The following is a 20,000-nucleotide window of genomic DNA, read 5'->3' as shown; positions in this document are numbered from 1 at the left end:
TGTGAGTCGGAATGGCTGGCGCACGTCGGCTGTGTGTGTGTGTGTGTGTGCGTGTGCGTTCGAGGCTCTTCTTCCTTGAATCTGTTGTCTACGCAGTAATTAGCCCCAGTAGCTCCCCTGCTTTGTTTCACACCAAGCTGATGAATAAAACAAACCCTGATGTTAAAACGCCCTCATGCCGGCATGTGGAGCGAGGAGCTGATGGGGTAATGAAGATGATGTCATGCAATATTAAACAGCGTGTGTGTGTGTGTGTGTGCGGGGGGGGGGGGGGGGGAATGTTCAAACCTGTAAACATCAAATATTCCAACCAGAGGAACTCGTCATGATGTATTTCAGTTTTAAGATTTGTCCTTAAAGTGACTGTGTGTAGTTTTTACTGCTGGTCTCTATAGATATCCATCAAAGGTCTCGGTGCGACGCCATACTAGACGCCATGTTTCTGTCTACAAGAGCCCTTGTGGACGAAATACATTTGCTGACAAACGGTTACGGAGTTTCACCGTTCACAAACGTTGTTCTACACGTTTACCTCTTCACTCGTTGCCCCTGACGAAAGGGAGTCTGACGTGCTTGGCAGTTTGCTGACGTTTGCAGTCCCCAGGGCTTTTTGACCCTAATGGGCTTCTATTGGTAAGGTCTTACTTACAGCTTGCTTGCAACAATTTAGGTATCTACTGCCCCCCATCGGCAGGAAAAATACACACTGTCACCTTAAAGAGGCAGTTTGTAACAACGGTTCCTGTGGTCACACGTGGTGCTGCAGGCAAGAACTCTCTCAGCTGTTACGTGAGTTTCAGGCTGTTGCCAGTTCTGGATCAGCACCAGACGATTCCAGATGACAAAAACGAGTCACACACAGGAAGTTGGTAATTAGATAAATACATGTTCACATCTGGTGTTCGCACTCTTGGGTGTTTTACAATAGTGAGCCCTTACTACACTTATTACGGTAGTAGGCCTCCACTATTAGAGGAAGTGTGGTTGTTTGCCGTCCCGCTGTTATAGTTGTGCAGAACTGATTAAAGGAAAAAAAACATCACAATGACCCATTATTCACACACACACACACACACACACACACACACACACACACACACACACACACACACACACACACATTTAACTGTAATATCCAGTTGTTGGAAAAGTAACTTGAGATATTTTTAGATTCAACTATTTGCTCAGTGGCCTAGAGGGTCCTCCCTGGGAGATCGGGGTTCAAATCCCGGTCGGGTCATACCAAAGACTTCAACAATGGCACCCAGCGCGCCCCCCCCACCCCCCCCCCCCCGCTTGAAACTCAGCTTTAAGGGGTTGGATTGGGGCTTGAACCAAAGAGTTCCCGAGCGCAGCCGCTGCTGCAGCTCACCGCTCCCCGCGGGGATGGGTCACATGTAGAGATGAATGTTCACCACACCAGTGTGTGTGACAACTATGGGGCTCACTATTAGCATTGTTAGCTCAGTGGTAGCTCCATGTTAGCCTCTAGTCTGCTTCTCCCCATAATGAAGTAAAAAAAAGATGTCACGGCGTCTTGGTGGTGCAAAAACTAACTTCTGCGTCGCTTCGGTTCTTTAAACAACGCTGGAGCTTTTTTCCTGCTGGGGTCGAGTTTCAAATGCCAGCGCTGTAGCGTTAGCTCGCTGCAGCGTTAGCTCGCTGCAGACTCAGCAACCTCACAGACAGTAAACAGTAGCTACGTCCCTCTTTAGTTTTTTAAAAAGGAGAAAGCTGACAAACCCCCCCCCCCCCCCCCCCCCCAGCCGGCTGAGAATGAAATCTGTTTCAGGAAAACCTTCCTTCTGAGACATTAGACTGCTTGGACAATTCTTACTTGTTGCACATTTAGGTTTATTAGAGATAAACTGTCTCGTCTCATCTTCTTCAGCCTATCGGTGTCCGGGTCGCGGGGCCAGCATCCTAACCAGGGAGTTCCAGACCGTTCTCTTCCCGGCCGCCTCCACCAGCTCCTCCAGTAGGACCCACGGCGTTCCTGGATCAGGGTGGAGATGCACGTTCTCCAGCGTGAGACAACGTGTCCAGAGGCTGAGGGATTAATGCCAGGCCTGTAGGGGGCGACAGCCTCAACATCAACAAGGTCAAAAAGCACAGAAAGAAGAATCTGAGAGCGGCAAAAACATTCTCCCAAAACAACTCGGTAAAGGAAAATTTCAACATAAAACAACGACGGTGACAAAGTAAAAATAAAACCATGTAAAATGAGTTAAACCGGCTTCGTGATGATTTGATGTTAAACAGGATGTCCCACTGAGACCAGTTCTGGCTCGACTACAAGAACAATCCTGCTGTTGCCATAGCAACACACACCACCTTTACATCACACACACACACACACATGTTCATGTCTGCCTGTTCTGTTTTTATTGTAATTTCATGAACTCCAGTGAGGGATCGGGTTTAGATGGAGCCAACAAAACCGTCTTCCAGAACTTTGAGGATGTTTTGTTTCACATTTTAGGATTTTTTCCTCGTTGCAAACTAAGAAAAGTGCTTTCCAGTGCTAGGGATGTAGCTTTGGATCCAACTCCCCGGAGGAGGAGGAGTGATGGGGAGTTAGCTCGTAACAACGGGAAGCTCCACAACCTTTTGTTTGGCTCGAGGAAACTCCTCAGAGGAGAAGCAGAGCCTCTCCAGAGTTCTGTTGGCTTTGTGAGACGTTACGGCCACAGACATGAAGGTGTGAGTCTGTCCAGCAGGGAGACGAGCCTAAAGGTCGCTGCGCCGCACTTTTCATTCAGAACAGGAACCAAAACCCGAACTCGACTTTTTTAGACACAGAAATTTTAATCTGTTCATTTATGGATTTGAGTTTTTTACTTAAAATGCAATAAAAAAATTAATCCATCAAAATCCAGAATTTCAATGTAAGAATTTTATAAACAAAAAGTCTAAATCAGAAATTAAACAACAAATAAGATGGCCTCCTGATGACCTCCTGGTGCCCTCCTGGTGACCTCCTAGTGACCTCCTGATGACCTCCTGGTGACCCAGTCCAAGGCAATTGTCACTCGATTAAGTGGACACCTCTCGGGTGTGACATGATCAGAGAAGCATAATTTAATTGGCTAAACTTGACACTCGACTCCATGGAGTGACGATTGCTTTGGCCTGGGTCACCAAGAGGTCACCAGGAGGTCACCAGGAGGCCACTACAGTTGTAGCTGTTTTTTTTTTTGCTGTTGAATTTTTACGGATGAAATTTCTGCTGGTGTATTTCAAGTTAAAAGGAAAAAAAAACACATTTAAAGATTAAAATTCAATGTCTAAAAAAAGTCCTAATCTGGCGAGACCACATTTCTTCCATAAACTTAAGACACATAAGCAAAACTGGGAATTGAACCCTTGACCTTTTGCATGATTAACGTCCGTTTTCCTCCTGAGCTGCAGGTGCCGCTTACGGTTCCTACAGTAGTGTTTCAGGTCTGCTAGTCCGACACTCTCCACACTAACAAGTCAGGTGATTCATCGTGTTTTTCAAATTTAAAGACCTGCAGCCCGAAGCGTCTCAGCTGAGAGAAGGTTTCCTCTCCGTGTCGGGATGACAGCTTTATGTTCCGGTGTGATAAAAGATTCCTGTCGGCTGCAGGAATCAGCAAAACACTAATTAAATCAGTCAAGGTGGTGTCTGGAAGTCTCGACCTGGTAGTGAGAGAACCTCAGGTGCTTCTGGCTGCCGTCACATCTGATAAACGCTTCCTCTCTCTGATTGGACGAGTAAACGGACACACAAAAACTATAACCTCTCCCTAAAATGCCTGGGGGCATAAATCCTGACTTGTGTCTTTTGTGTGCTTTATCCAAGCTCTGACGACACCACACAGCACAATCCAGACAAACTCAAGTTTTAATGAAGGAACGATGGGATTTTGCAGCTTTAGCTCTGGAGAAAGAGGATTTAGGATAAGTCTCATTTCACCGTTCTGTTCCCTGGTCCACCACAGTCACCAGAGACCTCATTTTCTCTGCCAGCAGTTTGGAGACTGAAGGTTCTGGGTGTGAAATTATAGAAGACACATCTAATTTAGAGGCTCGGCTCACTCAGATGCAGAAATGTTCCAAAACAAACAGTTTCACCTCCGTTCTTGAAGAAAGGGGAGAGCGTTTGTCGCCGATGGATGATCTCAGATAAAGAATCACCAGTCTGGTTTATGAAAGATAAATGAGCAGAAGAAACACAACTCCGTCATTAGGTACAGTAAGATCCAAGAGCTGCAGCTGGTTCAAACCTAGCATGATCTCCTCATGCATGTGCAGGGTTAGCATGTTCTCAAGTGTGGGGTTAGCATGTTCTCATCAGCGATGCATGTTGTACAGTTTCCTCCAACAGACCACAAATATGCACATTGCCTTCACTAACAGCATTCCTACAGTCGTGTGTCAATTTAGATAAAAATATCTGCTAAATAAATGAACAGGATGAACACAAGTCATGCTGATAGTTTTGCTCATTGCCTTTATTTAGAGAGAAAAACTATTATTTCTTTATGCTGATCCAGTAAAAAATTGTACAGCAATAATTTCGGCAGTTCTACGAGGTGGAAAAATCGTTGCTGATCCGATTCAGGCTAGTTTGCAGCGGAGCTAAAGGGCAGCGTTGTGAGCACTAAGTCTATGGGGCATAAACAACAAAAACACAAGAAGCTGCATGGTGAAGGCTGTAGATGGAGAGCAGAGTCAGGTCAGATGTGAGAGATGAACATGAAGTGATTTTGCAGAGCTGGAGGCGAGGAGCAGCCTCTGCAGCGTTGGTTCTGTTTGCCTGGAGCAGGTCTCAGATAGCAGAGATGGGAGTTTCTCCTTCTTCTGTTTACATCACAACATCTTCATTTCATTTATAAGCAAATAACCTGTTTTCATCAGATATAAGAAATAAACAGGTATAGATCATCATCACAAGCATCAGGATTGGTACCTTCATCACTAACCTGCCTTATCCAGTCCTAGACTTGTCTGCTGCCCCCTGGTGGAGGATCTACCGGGAAATGGGCCTGTTTTATTTCTCTATTACTGTTATGGAGGCGTAATGTCACGTGATCGAATGAAGCACTTCATATACAGTTATTCCACCTTGAACACCTGGTAGAGCATGATTTAGTCTTTATATCGTACGATACAGGGACTAACTGGATAAAAACAAAAGAAGCCCTAAAAGTTACTGAGATATTTTAACAGTTAAAAGTTAAGAATATTAATGTCGTATTAATAACGTATGGTAGAGGAAGTAAAAGGGTTAAATCTGTATTTTAATATACGAAGTCGAACTAGTAGCTTAGCCCCATAATCTGAATATGTAATGGAGCTGATTGTGTCTGATAGCAAAGCCGTCAGTCTGCAGCTGCTGCAGCAGATAAGCTGATGCTTCATGAATGTGTTTGTGTCTGGAATCAGCAGCAGCTCATCACCTGAGTTATCAGCAAACGGAGCAGGAACGCTGCTCGAGTGAACGGGATGAATCCTTTTATGTTGATGGGTTCTGCTTCTCCAGAGGAAACCTGCTCCTCTCTGCATTCACATGTTAATGAGCACCGGAAGTTTTAGGAAACTCCAACAAAACGTGATGAGGGATTAAAGATTTGATGGATTAATTAGATCCGCCAGGTGTAAACAGGTAAATGTTTATTTGTTTGGCTTCTCTGATTTTACTTTATCTGTTTTTTCTTTAGTTTCCATCTTTTACCAGCTTTGAAGCAGACTGGCATCTTTGATGTGCTTAATAAGGAACAACAGAATCACAATCCCATAACCGAGGGGGATGCGGTCTAGGGATGCACCGATCAGGTTTTTTGTTGCCGATCACCGATACCGATCACGTGGATTGGCCAGAAATTTTCTACAACATTATAATGAGTGGTACAAACTACATAATCTGGGAATAAAGGAAATGTAACCTAATCTAAAATGGTCTGTATTAGGGTTGTCACGGTGTGAAAATTTAACCTCACGGTTATTGTGACCAAAATTACCACGGTTTTTGGTATTATCGCGTTTTTTTTTTAAACGTTTTACATTTTCACACAATGAAATAAACCCTGTATGTCAGGAAATATTGTCTTCAGTTTGTGTCTAAATTTAGCCTAAAATGTGCTATTCTGTAATTATGTTGTTTATTTGTTTACATTTTTCCCCTTCAGTCTTTAAAATACCAATATTTGCCCATAACTCCTTATTTTTTGTCTGTTTGATGTCATCATTTTAAAAATATTAGACCAGATGATACTCAGTACTCAAGTAGCCTTCTAATCAGATACTTTTTTACCCTTACTTGAGTAATAAACCCTATATCAGGAAGATATGGTACTCGGTTTGTGACCTTCCAGTGAGCTTTGCAGATGTGGGAAAATGTCATCAGGCAGTAATCGTTGTTAAATTCATAATTATTCTCGGAGAGAGACCAACTCTTATCTGCCCCTGGGAGCCCCGTAATGCATAGCGTCATTTCAACATGGCGGTGTCCGCGACACGGTTTATATGCAGGTAGCGGCGCTGCGGCTGCTTTATATAGCGACTCGTTGCATTCTCCCTCAACCCAAATCCTCGGATCAGGCATTTTAGCTAAAACGCTAACGTTAGCTTGCCTTGCGTTGACTGTAGAGTTGTGGGTGATGGTCACGCAGATGTGTCATGAGATTTGAAGCGTTGCTGCCTTTCACAGACACTTTTTCTGCACGTGCTGCAAACAGGATAGCCGTCTTCTATCAGCTGTCCCTCGGCGTTCTTCAGATATCTAAAATACGCCCGTACTTCCCACTTTGTCTTCTTTGAGGGATAATAAATGTCCTGAGCGCTGCCGTTTCCTCCTTTGGACATTATTTCAGCTTTAGCTTCAAGAAAGTTTTGGTTGTAAACAACAAAGTGCACATGTGCCGCCGACAACTTCAGCCGATGATACCGTGGCTGGTAAGGGTCACCGCGCCTACACCGCAGCCACGGTAAACCCACAGAGATAATATAGTTTTTTAAAAAAACAAGACGGTTATTATTATTGTCAACCTTTTTTTTACTGGGGTTTAGCGCTACACTGGTTACCGTGAGAACCCTACGGCTGATTGGTTTGCTTTGATCTATTTTGAAAATTCCGATCAAAACCGATAGGGGCGCTATCGGCCGATTACGATCAAATGCCGATCCATCGGTGCATCCCTAATGCGGTCTATCACTGTCTCAGTGCCGCTCTCTCGGTCCTCCAGGTGACGCCTTTCAGAAGCATTTTCCTAACAGGAAGTGTGGATGAAATATGTCTCCACCCAGGCCTTACCCTCACTTTAACTCCTCCACTTGGAGCAGGACCTCATCCCTGACCCGGAGAAGACATTCTACCCTTTTCCAAATCAAGACCATGGTCTCAGATTTAGAGGAGCTGATTCTCATCCCAGCACACTCAGCTGCGAACCGCTCCAGCGAAAGCTGAAGATCACGTTCTGATGAAGCCAACAGGACCACATCATCTGCAAAAAGCAGAGACCTGATCCTCAGACCACCAAAACGGATGCCCTCCACACCTTGGCTGCTCCTAGAAATCCTGTCCATAAAGGTTCTGAACAGAATCGGTGACAAAGGGCAGCCTTGGCGGAGTCCAACTTTCACTGGGAGCGAGCCCGACTTGCTGCCGGCAATGCGGACCAAGCTCTGACACCGGTCACACAGGGACCTAACAGCCCGTATCAGAGGGCCTGGTACCCCATACTCCCGGAGTACCCCCCACAGGGCCCCCCGGGGGACACGGTCCCAAACAAGTCACGTCAGCCAACACAACCCTATAACATCCAGAGCCTTAAGGAACTCCGAGTGGATTCCCCCCCCCCCCCCCCCCCCCAGGGCCTTACCACCAAGGAACTTTTGGACCACCTCAGTGACCTCAGCACCAGAGATTGGAGGGCCCTACCCAAAGTCCCTGGACTCTGCTTCCTCACTGGAAGTTGTGCCGGTGGCATTGAGGAGGTCTTCGAAGTATTCCGCCCACCAATAGAATAGAATAGAATAGACTTTATTGATCCCACAGAAGGGAAATTCACTTGTTACATCAGCAGCAACACTTGAGAGAATAATGCAGCGTACTGTAAGGGACACAGACATACTATATAAATCTGGTACTGCACATGTACTGAACACATACTGAGTACTGCGTTGGTGGTGTTGTGTACCAGGATAGTGCCAGTACCAGTTAAACTGAGGAGGTGTACACTCTTACTGCAGAGGGGATGAAGGACCTACGGCAGTGTTCTGTCTTACATCTGGGACGTCTCAGTCTGCCTCTGAAGGAGCTGTCCATGGTCTCCACCGTGGGTGGGAGGGGCTTATTAAGATGGAGGTCATCTTCCCCAGCATCCTCCTTTCACGCGTCTCCTCAGCTGAATCCGGTGAGCAGCTGAGAGCCGAGCTAGCTTTGTGAACTAGCTTGTTCGGTCTTCCTGTCTCGGTCAGAGCTGTCTGCACCCCAGCAGACCAGCAGAGTGGATCACAGAGCCACCCGCAGCGTGATGAAAGGACTGTAGCAGCTGGGAATTAACTCTGAAGGACCTCAGCCTCCTCAGGAGGTGGAGGCGGCTTTGGCCCTTCTTGTGCAGCATCTGTGTTGGACCAGTTCAGTTTGATGTTGAGGTGAAGACCCAGGTACGTCCATGTCTGCTCCCTGGATGTTTACTGGTGAGTTACGCTCACACCAGTCCACAAGTCCATGATGAATGCACCTCAGTCGAGCTCAGCAGCACACCGTGTTGATAGCACATCGCGTTCCCCTCCTGAGATGCTGGATGGTGGACCAGAATCTCCTCAAAGCCGTTTGGAAGTCTCTCCAGATCCCTCCCATGCCCGGGTTCCTGCCTCTGCAACCACCTGAGCTGCGTTCCACTGCCAGCTCCTCCAATCAAACCAAAGTTTGGTAAAATGCAAACAAACGAAGAGACTTTGTGAAGACACAGCAGCACTGTAGGAACCAGCCAGAGATGGAAAAGTACCCGGAAAATCCATCTGATCAGATTCCAAGTGAAAATCTGAGGATTTTCTTGTACTTTAGTGTCTCCAGCTAGAGAGCCTAACTGCTTCAGTCTGTCTTTGTTCACTATTATTCATCTGTTAAAATGTGGACTACAGTTTTTATTGTGTACGTATATAAATGTAGTGTTTTTGCACTTGTAGTAATTCTGAATTCATTCTTTGCGTATTTAGTAGATTCGTGTTTTCTGTTTTTAGACTTTTTGAAGTTGCCAGATTTACCTTTTCCCCTGGCAGGCATGATGCTTCCTCCGTGTTACAGATGGAGGCTGTGGATGAATCTGGAAAATGTGCTGCTTCCATAATTGCTCAGTCATTTTTTCTGCAGCCCCCCGGCGGGAGCGAATGTGTGTTCTTTTTGCTCGCTCCGTCACACAGAAACAGCGCAGGACTTTGGTGTCATGATGTAATCCAGCAGAAAAGCGGGTTTGTGAGCTTCATTATCCTCGGAGCTCAGAAATGTAAATATTCAGACTGCAGGCTCCAAGGAGGCTTTATGATGATGATGATGATGATGATATCAAACCAGACGAGGAGCTCTCATCTACTTTTTGTTTTAGTAATTGTTCTTGAGCTGCTTGAAAACAAAACACATCTGAGATAATTCTGCAGTTTTCAGCCAGATGATGGAGGAATCGGCTCCAGACAGATCAGAGGTGAGGAGGACTGGGTCCAGACAGGCGAGGAGAGGGAGACTGGGTCCGCGCTAACATGGCAGAGAGACAGACAGGCTGCAGAGAGAGAGAGAGAGACGGAGGCAGAGAGAGAGGCAGGAGGGAGAGGAGCAGTTGCTCTTCTCTGTGGTGTCAGTAGCTTCAGCGAGTCGGCGGGAAGCGGCGTGGAGATGGAGCCTCAGAGGTTCAGTACGTATCAGCGGTTCCTTTTACCTGCTGGTGTTTGCTGCTGCTGGGGACTGGTTGGGTTGAACGGCTGCTGGGAGTTCTGGGAAACATTTAAAAGTTGGAAGTTCTGGAACCTGATTTGGGTTTTTGATCCACTTGGAGATTCTGGTGTTTTTATGTAGTCTGCTGAGGTGATGATGAGTGTGAGGGATGCTGGTGCTTCCTTTCATTTCTGTTTGCTTCAAAAGCTTCAGGAAGGCTTTCCCGCTGCTCAGATGTGTGAAGGTTGGAGGGACTTACCTGCATGTTAGACAGCAAAGGACAGCATTTCAGCTCTGAGCTCGTATTAAATGGTGCAGGCGGTATATATTTGCTTTGATCGGTTGTTGCTGGAGTCCTGAAACGTTCATAAGACAGGATTTTCAACATGATGCTGTTTGAACCCAGAAACACAACGATGCCCGTGTGTTCACAGGGAGGTCCACACACTCCTGAGATGCTTCAGATCCGGTAAACATCTCTATTCTTTACACTCGAGTTCTGAGAGAAAAAGCCAAAAATGAGTTTGTTTGGCTCTTTTAAGATGAGATGAGGAAGTCTGGGATTGGTGGTCACCACTTCCGTAGCAGAGTTTCCATCTAAGATCATCTCATGAGCAGAAATGATGGGATTAGGCTTGTTTTCGTCAGATTTGGGTCGTATCAAATCTCACTCAACATCTCGTGCTGACTGACTCTCAGATGACAGCACACCAACATTTAGCACAACATGCTTTTATGTGTTTGCTAACGCTGGTTAGCTGCTAACCCGTCTTTAATTGGGCCGATGCAGAGTTAAGGCAGCGTAGTGGTGAATCTAAAGATTAAATGAATCCGGTCTTTCTTCAGATGCTTTTCCAAACCGACACAAACACAAGCTGTGAAGTTAAACTTGTCATTTGAAACTAAACACCATTCTGCTGCTGGTTAAACCATCTAGGATGCTAGCTAGCTTTTAATTAGCATCCTAGGTAGAATATTCAAGTTTATTTTGTACATGTTAGCATGTAGACCTAGAACACGGTGGCACAGGAGTTAAGTGCTTGCCCCGTAATCGGAAGGTTGCAGGTTCGAGCCCCGCTCAGTCTGTCGTTGTCGTTGTGTCCTTGGGCAAGACACTTAACCCACGTTGCCTGCTGGTGGTGGTCGGAGGGACCGGTGGCGCCAGTGCTCGGCAGCGTCGCTTCTGTCAGTGCGCCCCAGGGCAGCTGTGGCTACATCGCAGCTCATCCCCACCAGTGTGTGAATGTGTCTGTGAATGGGTGAATGACTGATTGTGTTGTAAAGCGCCTTGGGGGGTTCCAGGACTCTAGAAGGCGCTATATCAAATACAGACCATTTACCATTTACAAAACTGAACAGGTTCATATTACAGTTATTATGAATATTATTGGATATTTTGGTGCTTTAATACGGTAATTCCTATAGAATAAATCTGCATCGACTTGCATGACAAACTATTTATGGTAAACATATTTTATTATATGATCAAAAAAACCTAACAAAAATATTGCAGCAACCTTTAACTTTAATGTAATTGGAAATCCCGGACAAGCCCCCATTTGGGTCTGAGGAGTAAAAACAGAAGAAAATACATAGAAAACGAACTGAATGCTTTTAGAAAGAAGAGACAAGCTATGTTCAATCAGCTGTTGAGTGCTAATGTGGTATAAGAGGTTCTTCTCCTGCCCCCCCCCCCAATTCATCCACCTGTGGTGCCATTTAAAAAGATCCAGGGCCTAATGTTTTACTCTTGCTTCACCTTTTCACTGCTTTGAATAAAAACCCGTCAACGAGAAGATGGAAGTGACGTCTAATGATGGTTTCTGTTACGGCTGGAGCCCTTTTGTGTTGTGATTTCATTTTCTTTCTCTTTTTCTGCTAATTCTTTGCTGCTTTGATTTTCCCGTACTTTTACCAGAGCACCTCTGAAACTGGCCTTCATCCTGTTAGAAGTGGAATCAGAGTTTGTAATCTGGTTCTCAGGTTGGAACAAAGCTTCATTAGCATGTGGAGCGCGTTCAAACACCAGAAACCAGAGCAAAGGAGCAAAAACGGTTCAAAGTATCCGGATCTCATCTTAGCTCCCAATGAAAGAATAATTGGATTCAACAATAGGGAACTCTACCTGGAAATGAGCCGCCATGTTGTACTTAGAACCAGACCCACAAACCCATCGCTCTGAAGACGTCAGGTTCTTGGTGCTGTTCGGTTTTTGTTTCAGGTCATTTAAGGATTTTAACGTCAGCTGGTCACAAAACTCTCTGATGTTCTTTTACTGACACTTTGAACACCTAGATGTTGTAAATAAAAATGTTTCAGCTTCACTTCTTCACTCGTCTTAGCAATCCCGGACAAGTTCTCAGAAACCAGGCTGTGGGTTTTAAGTGACCTTCTCTGAGTGGCTGACTGGGCTCCTCCGTGACCTCCGTGACCCCATAGACCTCCACTGAAGCCGAGCAGCTTCTGTCTGCAGGTTTTTTCTCAGATGTGGGAAATAAACAAAAACAATACATTGACAAAAGCTCAGTGGTGATTATTGTTTTTGCAACTTTGAGGCAACTTATTTATCATTTATGGGAAATCATCCTTTTGTGCAGCGATAAAGAAACCCAGCTCTTCGTCTGAGGTCTGTCTCTCAGTGTGGAAGCATCCGCCCTCGTTTCTTTCATCAGATTCATTGTTTTCAGCAGCGATTATCTAAAGAGGAGGACCAATTAGGGCACTTCATGCAGAGCTCAGTGTTTAATTATTACTGGACATGATGGAGGAGAGGTTCTCCACAACATCATGCAGGGGGGGGGGGGGGGGGCGAGATCTGTGGGAATGAGCACCACTGTTTGGCCTCATCACAGATCTTCATTTAATAGAATATGAGTTTTAATATGAGATCAAACTGAAGCTCTGATGAGTTTATGGGAGGAAAAATTTTGTCTGCTGAGGGTCAGAAAAGATTTATGATGGATGGATGATTTATGTATTTATGGATGAATGAATGGATGATTTATGGATAGATGGAGGATGGATGGACGGATGGATGGATGAATGGACGGATGATTTATGGATGGATGGATGGATGGTTAGATGGATGGATGGACGGATGGATGGATGAATGGACGGATGATTTATGGATGGATGGATGGATGGATGGTTAGATGGATGGATGGTTAGATGGATGGATGGACGGATGATTTATGGATGGATGGATGATTAATGGATGGATGGATGATTTATGGATGGATGGATGGATGATTGATGGATGGATGGTTAGATGGATGGATGGTTAGATGGATGGATGGATGATTGATGGATGGATGGTTAGATGGATGGATGGTTAGATGGATGGATGGATGATTGATGGATGGATGGTTAGATGGATGGATGGTTAGATGGATGGATGGACAGATGATTTATGGATGGATGGATGATTGATGGATGGATGGATGATTTATGGATGGATGGATGGATGATTGATGGATGGATGGATGATTGATGGATGGATGGTTAGATGGATGGATGGATGGATGGATGGATGGATGGACGGATGATTTATGGATGGATGGATGATTGATGGATGGATGGTTAGATGGATGGATGGATGGACGGATGATTTATGGATGGATGGATGGCCGAATGATTTATAGATGGATGGATGGATGATAGATGGATGGATGGACGGATGATTTATGGATGGATGGATGATTGATGGATGGATGGATGGACGGATGATTTATGGATGATTGATGGATGGATGGATGATTGATGGATGGATGGTTAGATGGATGGATGGAGGGATGGATGGACGGATGATTTATGGATGATTGATGGATGGATGGATGATTGATGGATGGATGGTTAGATGGATGGATGGATGGATGGATGGACGGATGATTTATGGATGGATGGATGGATGATTGATGGATGGATGGTTAGATGGATGGATGGATGGATGGATGGACGGATGATTTATGGATGGATGGATGGATGATTGATGGATGGATGGTTAGATGGATGGATGGACGGATGATTTATGGATGGATGGATGGATGATTGATGGATGGATGGATGATTGATGGATGGATGGTTAGATGGATGGATGGACGAATGATTGGATGGATGGATGGTTGGATGATAGATGGATGGATGATTGATGGATGGATGGATAGATGGATGGATGTATGGACGGATGATTTATGGATGGATGGATGGATGGATGGATGGATGATGGATGGATGGATGGATGGATGGACGGATGATTTATGGATGGATGGATGGATGGATGATTGATGGATGGATGGTTAGATGGATGGATGGATGGTTAGATGGATGGATGGATGGACGGATGATTTATGGATGGATGGATGGATGGATGGATGGATGATTGATGGATGGATGGTTAGATGGATGGATGGATGGTTAGATGGATGGATGTATGGACGGATGATTTATGGATGGATGGATGGATGGGTGATTGATGGATGGATGGTTAGATGGATGGATGGATGGTTAGATGGATGGATGGATGGACGGATGATTTATGGATGGATGGATGGATGGATGGATGGATGATTGATGGATGGATGGTTAGATGGATGGATGGATGGTTAGATGGATGGATGTATGGACGGATGATTTATGGATGATAGATGGATGGATGATGGATGGATGGATGGTTAGATGGATGGATGGATGGTTAGATGTAGGGTTGTCACGGTATGAAAATGTAACCTCACGGTTATTGTGACCAAAATTATCACGGTTTTCGGTATTATCGCGGTATTTTTTAAACGGTGTTGCATATGTTCAGAAAGCATTGATAGTCCTGTTCTACACAAACTGAAATAGTTCTGAAAAGGTTTAACATGTTTATTAAACCTAAAATAACACAAAGCCTTAGCAAAAGTGCAACTTTTCACAAGTAAAGGAACAAATAGCTTCTTTTTCTGGAACATGTTACAGTAGTCAGTGCAGGTTTAAATTATACAAATCCAAACATTCAAAACATAAACAATATGTAAACAAATCAAAGAAACACCACTTGTTTTCTCATATACTTGTTTTCTTCATTATCAAAATGAAAATCTAAAACTCCAGTCCACACTTGACTTGAGCTCTGTACAAGTCAACCTTAAAAAATATGTATTTAAATAAATAGCCACTTTAAACAAATGACTAAAATAACTACTACACTATGTAATCAAATCCAAATGTTCAAGTATAAATGGCATTGAATAAGTAAACAAATCAATGACAAGGAACTAATTGTATATTTCTCTTCATCATCAACAAATAAGATGCTTCATCCAGCAACAGGGTGTCTGTGACACGGTTTAAATGCTGGCAGAGGACGCTGCGGCTGCAGTATATAGTGACTCGTTGCATTCTCCCTCAACCAAAAGTCCTCACGTCATGCATTTAAGCTAAAATGCTAATGTTAACCTACCTTGCACTGGCTGTAGAGACGTGGGTGATCGTCACGCAGATGTGCCATGAGATTTGAAGTGTTGCTGCCTTCTGCAGACACTTGTTTCCTGCACGTTCTGCAAACGGGATAGCCGTCATATTAACTGTCCCTCAGCATTTTTCAGAAATCCCAAATATGCCCATACTTCCGATTTAGTCTTCTTTGAGGGCTGATGGATGTCCTGGGCGCTGCCGTCTCCTCCTTCGGCCATTATTTCAGCTTCAAAGTTTTGGTGCCGTTGCAAATTAAAAAGTGTGTGTGCGCGCCGCGGGAACTTCAGCTGAAGCGACGGTGGCTGGTAAGGGTCACCGCGCCGAAACCGCGGCCACGGTAAACCCACCGAGATAATATAGTTTTTTAAAAACTGGACGGTTATTTTTATTGTCAACTTTTTTACCGGGGTTTACCGCTATACCGGTTACCGTGACAACCCTAGTTAGATGGATGGATGATGGACGGATGATTTATGGATGGATGGATGGATGGATGATAGATGGATGGATGATGGATGGATGGATGGATGGACGGATGATTTATGGATGGATGGATGGATGGACGGATGATTTATGGATGGATGGATGGATGGATGGATGGATGGATTGGTGGATGGATGGATGGATGGATTGGTGGATGGATGGATGGATGGATGGATGGACGGATGATTTATGGATGGATGGATGGATGGATGGGTGATTTATGGATGGATGGATGGATGGATGTATGTATGTATGGATGAATGCATAGATGGATGGATGGATTGGTGGATGGATGGATGGATGGATGGATGTATGGATGGATGGATGGATGGATTGGTGGATGGATGGATGGATGGATTGGTGGATGGATGGATGGATGGATGGATTGGTGGATGGATAGATGGATGGATGGATTGGTGGATGGATGGTTAGATGGATGGAGGGACATAAAACCATCTGGATCAACAGATCTGAAGCATTTCCTGTTCCTGGTTTCTGACTCTTCTGATTCATTTTAATAATAAAACCACACGTTCAGGTTCAGGACTATAAAACAGGAACTTGTTCATCTCATGAATTATCACCAGGACAGGTATGGCAAGCAGATACTAGCTAAATGTTTTATTATAGAAAGATGAAAATGGATGGAGCTCAAGACTGTTTAGTTATAAAACTGAAACAGCTGGAGGGGTGAGGCCACCTGACTGTCCAGGTGGTTTTATTGTGCATGACTCACTCTAATCTGTAGTTCTTTGTTGGTTTATGAAATCATTTTAGTGTTTAACTTTTATTTTAGGGCTTTTGTTGATGCAGCCTGGACTCGTTCCTCTCCTCTGTGGTTTCTGAGGGAAGCAGCTGCAGGGTGGAAGTTCCTCCGTTAGCATCATCATTGAAACTCACATAAACCATCAGCATCTTTCTGAACGTCTGCTTCACACAGACCTGCAGGATGCTTTAACCCGAGCCTCTGCTGCACCTGCAGCTGTGTGTTTCACTTGGGTTGGGTTGGCTCCGTGTAACGTCTTCTCCCACAACAAGAGTCTCCGAAGACTCCGGAGAGGAGTCGGTAAATCGAGAGGAAGGCTGTGGAGCTGGCTGACAGATGAGGCGACCCGCTGAGCTTCTGCTGACAGCTGCTCCTAAAATCCTTGACAGGTGTCATCCTGAACCTCAGACCTGCAGCCGGCTCAGACAGGTGCAGACAAATCCCCCAACCAACGCTTCTAATGGATCACAAACAAACCGCTAACAGCCACGAGTCCTGCGTCAGAGGATGTGGCACACGCTTAGAGGGGCTGCGTCTGGAGGGATCTCTGCAGGGATGTTTGCAGGTGTGTGTGTGTGTGTGTGTGTGTGTGTGTAGTAGTCCCATCAGGGATTAGTCCCATCAGGGATTCATTTCTACTGCAGTGTGGAGGAAAACAGAAGCGAGAGGAGTGAAGCTTCAACATCTCCATCATTCTGCCCCCGGCTGAAATGTGCAGGAGGCTGCAGACGTGTCAGCACCTCGTTGGGATGCTCCCGGCGCGCCAGGCGGGGAAGAGAAATGCTAAAATGTCAACAGACGTGAAAGCTCAGACTCCCTGAAAGACTTTTTCTCTGAGAGCTGCAGGTTCATAATGAAGTGGAAAAGGATTCTGGCAGCTCGTCTCTCTGCTTGTGTAGCACGGTCAGAGGAGCGACCTGCGTGTTGAACCTGACACGTCCGTGTCAAGTCTGCTTCTCCTTTTGTTACAGACGTCTTCGTGTTTTAAGCTTGGTTTATGCTTGACACATTCACTTTCCGCGCGGTGATGCGGCTCGCGGATGGAACGCGCTTCACAACTCGCAGCGTTTATGGTTCATGCGGCTCGTCTCTGCGGTGAGCCAATATTCTCCCAAACTGTAGGGGGCAGCATGGAGCTCTACGGCATGCATCCAAAACTACACCATAGTAGAAGTAGAAATGACTGGTTACAACACGGTATTTCAGCATTTTTAACAGCGTCCTTGTCTTTTCCGACAGTGCGAGCTATTTCTCTCCAAGAATTATTAACAACATGTTGATCACGGTGATCTCTGAGAGCTGAATCATACAAACGTCTGTATTTACCAACCTCTGCTATACTAGTTCTTGCCGGTCCGCCATGTTTTTCCGCGTCCGTCCGTCCGCGTGGTTAGAAATTTTCCGAGGTGCGCGTTGCGGAAATTCTGGGCCGTGCGGAGGCGCGGCGGAGGGGCGTGGTTGTTAAAATGACGCAAAATGACGCAACTTTTCCACGCGGAGCCGTGCGGACCTCGCGGACGCGTCTGACTCGAGCATGATGCGGGCGCGTCGTCCTGCTGCAGGAGAACACGCTGAAGTTTGAGAAGCCAGTAAAACATCATATTTTTAGGTTTTTGGATGAAGAACCTGTAATGTCTGCAGCAGCAACGCGTCTGTGTGTGTTTCTGGAACGTGATGATCTGATAAAGAACCAGAAGGCGTGGTGGGCGGATCCGTGAACAATCAGGAAGAAGAATGGAACGCCGAAATGACAAATCAGGTGTGAAACTGGGACAGCAAGCAGGAACAATCAGGAAGAAACAGGAGCAGACAGACGAGAGGGAACCCTGAAGGGTGATGGGGAGAAACAGCTGTTCTTGGAGAACTCTGGAGCTTCAGGCTCCCTCTGATGGGACTCTGAGGAGTTAATGACTTGTCAAGACTCGGCCTCCAGCTGTTTCTAATAATGTCAAATAAAAGCTCAGAGATCCAAACGAGTCCCGTGGAAGCTCCTTCGGCTCAGGGAATCTGCTGTTTGTCACACGACGGAGAGGAAACCCTGAACCAGTGTTTAGTCCGACCCGGAGCTTCTCCATCTGCTGCAGCAGGAACATCATCACACCCGTCTCTGCTGGCTTGTTGCAGCTCCTCAAAGGGACAAAGAAGAAGAGAATGATGCAGAACTAAACCAGCTTCAGCTTCAGAATCTGATCCCAGAACAGCTTAAATATGATCAAACATCCTGATTGGCTGACGAGGTCTTCATACTTTAACATCATGTTGTTGTTGATCTTCGTCTCAGTTTAAGATCATTAGAAATCTTTTTTTTTACTTTGGTTTATTTACTTATTTATTTATTTAATTCAAGTGTTTGAGGTAATTTTACTTAATTAATTTAAATAAAAACCTAAATCTCAAAAACAGCTCTTCACTTCCGCTTCTGTCTTCCTGTCAGAATAAAAGTCTGACCTGACTATTGAACCCTAACTCTGAATAAACATTATTAACCTCTTAACGCCTTTAATATGAATGGATGAAGGATGTGAAGTCATTCCATCTGCAGATCATTCATGTGATCATTCAGCCGCCGCTGCAGGCATCCAATCAGATTCTAGTAAATTCGTTGACGCGGGTTAGGGTAACGCCTCGTTTGGCTCCTCTAGAATAAAAAAGATGTGTGAAAATCTTAAAGTTCAGCTCTTTAATTTATTAAATTATGATGTGTGTGTGTGTGTGTGTGTGTGTGTGTGTGTGTGTGTGTGTGTGTGTGTGTGTGTGTGTGTGGTGGGGGGCTGTTAAGCACAGAATGAAAAGATGTTTGCAGGGACATAAATGACACATCTGTCCTGCTCCTTCCTTGATGTAATGTGATTTAACACACACACACACACACACACACACACACACACACACACACACACACACACACACACACACACACACACACACACACACACACACACACACACACACACACACACACACCTCATTATGATGTTGCCTTAAACAAACTGAGCAGAGACACATCTGCAGGAGCAGGGATGGGGTTGTGTGTGTGTGTGTGTGTGTGTGTGTGTGTGTGTGTGTGTGTGTGTGTGTGTGTGTGTGTGTGTGTGTGTGTGTGTGTGTGTGTGTGTGTGTGTGTGTGTGTGTGTGTGTGTGTGTGTGTGTGTGTGTGTGTGTGTGTGTGTGTGTGTGTGTGTGTGTGTGCGGTGATCCAAACATCAGCAAATTGACACGACTGAATTCATGGTGGGTTTGGTCTGCGCTCTAATTATCAAGGCTGTGTCTCCCTCTCCACCCGTCCCTCGCCCTCTCCGCCCGGATGCCTAGGCCGTCTGCGGCTCTCTGTGGGAGACGAGGAAGACCTAATTGGGAAGTCTGTCTGAGGATTCAGGACGTTCCGTGTTGGATGAGAGC

The 20,000-nt window shown here is 45.4% G+C and overlaps 1 protein-coding gene across 4 annotated transcripts in view; it reads left to right on the top strand.

Annotated features, from left to right (window-relative positions):
* plch2a (phospholipase C, eta 2a) overlaps positions 1-20,000 on the top strand; it is a 138,572-nt gene that overhangs the window by 13,393 nt on the left and 105,179 nt on the right. The window contains exon 1 of one of the 4 annotated variants that reach the window (XM_070544923.1): positions 7,843-9,878. The exons of the other annotated variants lie outside the window; for them this stretch is intronic. Within the exon in view, the coding sequence (XP_070401024.1) occupies positions 9,860-9,878 (19 nt within the window). The 5' untranslated portion in view covers positions 7,843-9,859. Of the gene's footprint in view, positions 1-7,842; positions 9,879-20,000 lie in introns of those variants that run through there. 4 annotated transcript variants of the gene reach the window in all.

The sequence above is a fragment of the Nothobranchius furzeri genome, chromosome 15 (assembly GCF_043380555.1).
Source record: "Nothobranchius furzeri strain GRZ-AD chromosome 15, NfurGRZ-RIMD1, whole genome shotgun sequence".
Lineage (NCBI taxonomy): Eukaryota > Metazoa > Chordata > Actinopteri > Cyprinodontiformes > Nothobranchiidae > Nothobranchius > Nothobranchius furzeri.
The sequence above is the reverse complement of the archived record's forward strand: the minus strand, read 5'-3'. Positions and strand labels throughout refer to the sequence as shown.